Source organism: Otolemur garnettii, unplaced genomic scaffold (genome assembly GCF_000181295.1).
Source record: "Otolemur garnettii isolate 467f Iridium unplaced genomic scaffold, OtoGar3 scaffold00018, whole genome shotgun sequence".
Taxonomy (NCBI): domain Eukaryota; kingdom Metazoa; phylum Chordata; class Mammalia; order Primates; family Galagidae; genus Otolemur; species Otolemur garnettii.
Genome location: NW_003852413.1, coordinates 23,281,744 through 23,289,465, shown reverse-complemented (window position 1 = coordinate 23,289,465; position 7,722 = coordinate 23,281,744). Strand labels below are relative to the sequence as shown.

The window sequence follows — 7,722 nt, the reverse complement described above, 5'->3', positions numbered from 1 at the left end:
AATAAGTAGGTTTCTTATTATGTCAAAATATGGCAGTTGGAGATTTAAGAAATATTTTTATTTCTTCTGAATCTGTCTCATTGGGGAAACCTTATACACATCTGGGGGAAATCTGTTAATTGTAAAAGACTTTCATAGAGATTCAAAGCTATTAGGGATTCATATATCTGGACCACAGACATGAACATTTTAAAAATTAGAAAACACCATGAGTGATAACTTGCTAAAAGAAGGTTTATTAACTAGAAAGAACTGACAACAGATTTGCAGTAGAGTTGTCAAACGAGTCGTGGTATTTGTATGTGTGTATGTGACGTTCTTCCAGACGAATGGGGAGATACTGCTATGAGTTGCTCAGTAAGAGAAAGTAACAGAAAGGCACAGACAGACATTTTTCTTAGATGTGCTCATTTTTCCAGATGGAGAGCTAATGCTTTTTCTTCTCAGAGTATATTTGGCATATGTTCCCTATTGTGTCTCAAATCAATTGCTTTGAGATTTCTCTTCCAGGGAGTGGAGCCTGGTGGTCAGTATTTTACTGCGTTGGTCTACCTCTTCCAGAACTTTCTTAACCACTATGGCTTTGGGTGAATCTGAAAATTAAAATTTAAAAGGAGAGCTTAGAGGGTTAAAAAAAGATCAATAAGGTAGTATGTGGATTAAAAGAATAATAGGATTTTATAAAGAATGAACTACACAGTAAACACAAATACTTAGGCTCATTCTTGGTGAACGTCTTATTACTTGGTTGGGTGAAAACATGGTAACATGTTATTTTGTTGAGAATTAGCGTAGCACTAAAATTGGGCGTCTAGCACCTACTGATACTGACTTCAAATCTTTATTATATCTGTTCATACTAAGCTATGGTAATATAAAACAATCAAGTTGTGCATTGAAAATGAAAGAGTCCAGCAAAGCAGAATTTCGTTGTAATCACCTTTGACTTGAGGACCCATGTTTCCAGATCCATAATCTTTAGACTTGAAACCTCCAGACTTACAAGCCCTGTGAAAATATCACAAAAGAGAGAAACAACCAAAAAAGCATGATTTTAGAGAGCGCCCCTTCACTTCTAGATTCACCATTAGATTTTCTTTACTTCCTTGGTGAGTTCGACTTTAGACAGGTGAAACTACCTAGCTTCAGCATTAAGAAGGGGTATTTTTAGTTTTCATGCCTTAAATACAAGGCCTATTGCATTTGGGTTTGGTATGATATTGCAAATTTGTATCTTGACTGTAGAGTGCAGTATTATGTTTAATATTCAGCATTCATGATGAAAGAAAACAGGCCATATTAGCATATGTTCACTTTTCAGGGATCTAAGTTGCCAGCAGATTTCAGTATATTATGCCTTCCCTATATAGTTTTATTTTATTTTCTTTTTGCAGATTTTGGCCAGGGCTGAGTTTGAACCCACCACCTCTGGTATATGGGGCTGGTGCCCCACTCCTTTGAGCCACAGGCACAACGCTCTATATAGTTATTTTTAACCTACCCATCATCTCCTCCTATGAGGAGGCAGTAGGTCTCGATTTCTTTTTCCAGGAGGACCTTGATGCCCAGGAGCTGCTCATACTCGAGTTTCTGGCTCTCGGTCTCGGTTCTGACCTGGTGCAGCTGCTCCTCCAGGGCCCCGAGCTGAGCCTGGATCTGCGCCAGCTGTGCACAGTAGTTGCTCTCGGTCTCGGTCAAGGAGCACTCCAGGGACTGTTTCTGTCAGGAAGCAACAGAGAGAACCTGAGCCAGACACACAGATACGCAGAAATTGATTTGTTCCAGGATTTCTCCTGTCCTTAACTTTACCCACAATCAACACATAGTTCAGATGACTCTATGGCACTGCTTAAAAAAATAAGCAAAACCTTTTTGGTCGAATAGATCCAAAGACATTGGTCTTGTTTCAGCTGTTATCCGTGCGATCCCAATCTTTCTTTACATTTTAAGATAAATATAAAAAGATGTGGACATATTTTTTTTTAACACAGCTAAGGTCTTTCAGACCAGGTGGCATGTATCTAAAATGATACTCTAGGAGAGGGTAAGAGATTGTCTTTTTCAAACCGTGGCTAAGAGAGACTGAAGTTCAATTTCCAGGGTTTGAAGGGTGCGCTTCATCTCCGTCAGCTCGTTCCGGGCTGAGGTTGTGGCTCCAACGTCCTCAGAGATCTGCTGTTGCAGAGAAGCACTCTGCAACAAGGAAGTGAGGCAGCAAATCTTAGTGCCGTCAGCGTCGCTGAAATGCAGAGGGCCGGTTTTCTGGGCGGGACTCACCTTTTCGTTGAACCAGGCCTCCGCGTCCCTGCGGTTCTGCTCCGCGAGGGCTTCGTACTCGGCTCGCATGTTGTTCAGCAGGACCGTGAGGTCCACCCCGGGGGCCGCGTTCATCTCCACGTTCACGTTGCCTCCCGCTGCGCACTGCAGAACTTGCATTTCCTAGAGGCAGAGAAGGGTTCAGCTCAGCTACGCAGGAGCCTCACGGAAAGTCTGAGAGCTTAGTTTTAGGGGAAAGGGGGTTCTTAGAGTTCCTCAGGCTCCCCGCTCCCAGGCTGTGCAGTGACCCTCTGCCCCCACACTTCATATTTCCCACCCAGTTGATTAACTCTCAAAGACGGCGAACTCACTACCTCTGAAAGCAGCCTGCTGCCTTCTGGAAGAGTTTGAATTGTTCTGGAGCTGTTTAGCACGATGAGCCTAACTCCTGGTGCTGCGGCTTCAACTCATCCGTGTCAGTTTGCTACCCAGAACAAGTCTTAATTGCTTTCCCAAATGAAAGTTTTAAAAATATGCAAAATTAATTATCCTCCATCTCTTATTCTGTTCATTCATAGTGCAAACGTCTCTGCTTTGCGGACTGATCTACTTTCCGCTGGAGGCCAGCTTTGACTTGTTCTCAATTCAGCTATATCCTGAGCGCAGACAGAATGGGCCTGGTTGAAGGGCTGAGTTTGAATAATTCTCAACAGTTGAACTGATTATAAAATATAAATGTATATGTATGTGTGTGTGTGTGAGAGAGAGAGAGAGAGTGTGTATGCTCCCTGGGAAGAACACCATCCTCTGTTTTTCAACTTTTTAAAATCTCACAGTACACTTGAACTTACAGTTAAACTTGCGTGGCACATGGTTGATTAAAAAAGAAAGTAAAAGAATATACTTACTGTACTTTGAACTTCTTTCACACATCATTTAATTAATGATCTTAAAAATTTCCCAGTCACACCTAAAATCCAGTCGTGACACCCAGGTTGAACACTCACTGCTATATGGTTCCTGTGTAAGCCTAGTAAAAAGCTGGGATTCTCCAGATCAGTGAGTTTCCAACCGTGTGCCACGACTGGATCTTAGGTGTGCCCGGAAAATCTTTAAAGATCATTAATTAAATTATTTTTGAAAGCAATTCAAAGCTCAGTAAGTATATATATTTTAATTTTCTTTTTTCATCAACGTAATTTAAAGTGTGCCATGGAAGCTTAACTCTAAGTTCAAGTGTGGGTGAGATAAAAAAGGTCGAAAAACATTGCTCTATAGGGGCATGTCAGACATTAGGATCTGACAGATCTCCGTGTGAATTTTGATTCTGCCGGGTAGTGGCTGTGTGAATTTGGAAAGTTGCTTAACCACTCTAAATTTTGATTTACTTATTTGAAAATTTAGCATAGTTCAAAATCCTTCTCTGAGTTGTTGGGAGAAGTGAAAAAACTAATAATAAAAAGATTTACTAATACTGCTTGGTTTATAAATGCTGGTGATTATAATTATTATCATCCTGGAAGCTGGAATCTATCTCACAGTCAGAGTCTATGCATGATTTTGCTTGGGCTGCGTGCTGTCAGAGCGCAATGCAGTCAGTCATTCCTGAGACTGAGAATGGCAGGCATCACTGCTAAGAGCTCATCAGTGAGAGTATCACAGATCAGCTTATGTCTCTGCTGCAGAAACTCTCCTCCCCAACCATAAATGGGTCTTACTGAGGGTTCCTAAGGCATTCTTTCTTTCCTGCAGCAAATATTCAGGCTCTCCTAGCATTTTTGCCTCCCTGGTGGACCCTACACCATCTACCTTCTCTAGCTCCAGATGGGGTTTTTAGTTGTGATGATTTAGTGAAACCTTCCCCAATTCAATAAGAAAAAGAGAAAGATAAAAAAAGATATATTTGGGCTTGCTGTGAAACATTAACAAAATCAAATGCATTCAGCAAAAAATTTTTGAACTACCATAGGCTCTAAGTGTACTTGAATCCATATAGCCCAATAAATGTTATTTGAGTAGTTTTAAGGCAGCCTGATGATGAATCAAGTAGCATTCTTAAGTTTGATCTTCTGCTTTAGGCATTTGGCTTGACTGTGGAAGTCTTTTGGCTGTTTAAAAATATCAAATTCCTTTTCAGGGGGCAAAGATTTGTTCCCTTTTAGAAAACAGAGGCTCTGAAAGCAATCCCAAGATGTCATGGTTTCATGATCCGATTTTTTTTTTTTTTTTTGAGACCAAGTCTCACTATGTCACCCTCAGTAGAGTGCTGTAGCATCAAAACTCACAAAAACCTCAAACTCTTGGGCTTAAGTGATTCTTTTGCCTTAGCTGCCCAGTAGCGAGGCACACATCACAACACCCAGCTGATTTTTTCTTTGTGTTGTTGTTGTTATTCTTGTCATTGTTGTTTAGTAGGCCCTGGCTGGGTTTGAATCCACCAGCCTGGGTGCATGTGGCTGGTGCTCTAACCACTGAGGTATGGGCACCAAGCCATGCATGAACCGATTTCAAACCTAGCTTCCAACAATGACCACTGTGGAAATCTATTATTTGCTGAGAAGTGTCAATTCTGGTATAACAGTTTGATCTCAGTCTCGTTATTTTTATAGCCATATCTATAAAGAATACATATTCGTGTTAAGTATGTCTATGGAACATATGTACAAAGCAAATGGTTTAGTGTTTTAAAATCTGCCACTGTTTGATAGAAATTTACATCTAGTTTTCTTAGAAGGTCTTTAAAGTATATTTATTTTATCTAATTAGATGTAATCTCCTAAGTGGACCATTTTAACTTTGCTATAATTACATAGCCAAACACTGCTCTTACAACCCTGATTGGTCTGGAAAACATGATTCCTTTTTTTTTTTTTCCCATGGGAAACTTGATGAGACAGCAAGAGTGAATCTGTACAAATAATCCGACTCTTATTAAGGCAACTCAGCCCTCCTGTCTGGCTTCGGCACCCACTTCTTGTTATCTCTTATCACACGGACAATGTCTGCAGAGTGATAGCAAAGACGATCACCTCTTACCTCTTTATGGTTCTTTTTGAGGTAAGTCATCTCCTCACTTAGGGTTTCATACTGAATCTCCAGGTCTGTTCTGCATAAGGTTATTTCATCCAAAACTCTGCGTAGCCCGTTGACATCGGCCTCCACACTCTGGTGAAGAGCCAGCTCGTTTTCATACCTTGAAGAACGTTAATGATTTTCTAATGTATCACAGAAATAGAGACATACTCACTAATGAGAAATGCTAGAATTCTAGAATTTGGAAGATTTGGCCGGAAGAGACATTTTCCAAGTTTGTTGTATAATAATCATGATGATTTTTGTTACATAAACATAATTTTTATGTGTTAGAAACTGACAAAAAATAGCTTGAGGCAAAGACGAAAAATTACCCAGTAAAGACTAAGGTCAATTCTGGCATTCTTGGGAGACGTTTACATTCTAAATGTTACAGTGAATACACTCTTGTTGGTATATAAGAGGGGAGCACATCAGAGGGCAGAATCTTTCAATGCCTCTATGTCTTCTAACTTGTCACCTTTGTTCTATACATGTTTGGCAACCAATAAGATATTTGACAGAAAAAGAAGTAGAGCACGGGGTGCTTGTTTTATAGCAGTTTACGCTGAATAGCCAAAGTTTAAAAAAGGAATAACATTTCTTTATGTTAAACCTAAGTGTTTTACAGTTTTGGAATGAGTTGATAGTATACAATGGAGGCGTTAAAAATATATTTGATTTACTGCTTTGCCCCCCGTCACCATGAATCCTTTTCAGTCTGGAAGTCTACTTACTTGAGTCTGAAATCGTCTGCTGTGAGCCGGGCGTTATCGATCTGCAGGACAACATTAGCATTGCTGGTGGTGGAAACAACGATCTAGAAAGAAGGAGTTTGACTTTTTAAAGGCTAGCGATTGCAACCAGTAAAAAACAGAAAGTGATTTTCTTTTAGGTTAGGACGTGAAAATAATCCAAATGAACATGATCACTACATACTGACATTTTAATCATGAGGTTAACCAACTGAATCTATTGAATGCTTCTATCCAGTGCTACATTGCAATTCCCTTTAAGAAATCAACAAGAATGACAAATGCTTCTAGAACTTGGTAAAGAAAAAGAAAATTTATAAATGAAGTACATAAAAAAACCTGCGGAGTATAATTGCTTACCTGATTTTTAAGATCATCGATTATTGGGAAATATCTACTATAGTCATGATCGAGGCCACGGCAGGAGCCAGGTCCGAATTGCTCATACCAGCCCTTGATTTTCTGCTCCAGGTCTGCGTTGGCCTCCTCCAGAGCGCGCACATTGTCCAGGTAGGACGCTAGGCGGTCGTTGAGGTTCTGCATGGTCACCTTCTCATTGCCCGAGAGGAGGCCCCCCTCGTTCACGGTAAAGCCAGCATAGAGATTGCCGCCCCCTGCATTTCCTCCAGATGTGCTGCTGCCGCCAAAGGCACAAGAGAAGCCACTTCCGATCCCAGGAATGCCACAAGCATTTCCAGCCCCAAAGCTGGCTCCCCCACCGGAGAGCCTGAGGGATCCAGTGGTGGGACGGGGACAGGACCTCCTGGATCCACTGGGAAGTCGGAGAGACATGGTGGCAGGGCAAGTCCGTTGCAGAACCTTATTGGGGACAGCCAGAACGGAGTGCCTTGTTGACTGTTCTGTGTGCCTTTTTATAGTCAATTTCCAAGCATGTTCCGGATGAAATTCTGCCTACACAGAGTAAAGCACGGCTTGCCAGCCTCAGCAAGTTAGTATAATTGGGTGATTTTTCCTAATGAGTAACTAACTTTGCTGGGCTCATTCCTGTAGGAAGGTAGTTGCCCTCAGGTTGGTGGTTATCTGAGAAATGGGTCTGGGCGGAGCACAGTTAGGTTCATTACCCCATGTTAAAATTTCAAGTGAGTCATCCTTCACTTCCACCCTTAGCAGATAAACCTCATTCGTCCACAACCAGATAAAAATGTGCCATCCTAGTTTTGGGGTATGATGCCAAAGCAGGTTGCCATGTTTCTGAGACTTCTTCTGCTTTTATCTTCACAATTCTTTCCACATAACTAGAACTCTAAGCCTTCTTTTCTCAACCTGAGTCTTCCATCACCCGGGTTTTCCTTTTTTAATGTTTCTCAATTTCTCTTGCCACTCTTTCCAACGAGAAGTTCACTTCCATTTTAGCTGACGTGCACATCACCGTTTGTTGACACTATGACTGGGGATAGTTGCCTTCTCTTATCCATTTTGGTAATTAGAAGCACAGTCCTGATGGCTGTTATGTTTTGTGGGAGTGTGGAAGGACATTAACGTACTTCCTGACCCTGCAACATGTGAAGCCAACCCTCAAGGAAAGATCTCATCTGTCTTTATGGCCTTGTGGTTTACTCGGGTGAAAGCCATCAGTAAGGCATTCACTGGGTGTTGACTCACATGTATCTCTTGAAAA

At 41.2% G+C, this 7,722-nt stretch overlaps 1 protein-coding gene across 1 annotated transcript; it reads right to left on the bottom strand.

Moving 5' to 3' along the window:
- Positions 1–216: 216 nt before the first annotated feature.
- Positions 217–6,930, bottom strand: KRT25 (keratin 25). The gene is made up of 8 exons (XM_003786385.1): positions 6,444–6,930; positions 6,066–6,148; positions 5,293–5,449; positions 2,278–2,439; positions 2,068–2,193; positions 1,502–1,719; positions 941–1,008; positions 217–593 (listed from the first exon to the last, which is right to left on the bottom strand). Exons 1-8 carry the CDS (start codon positions 6,873–6,875, stop codon positions 484–486), a joined length of 1,356 nt encoding a protein of 451 aa, XP_003786433.1. The 5' UTR covers positions 6,876–6,930; the 3' UTR covers positions 217–483.
- Positions 6,931–7,722: the final 792 nt, after the last annotated feature.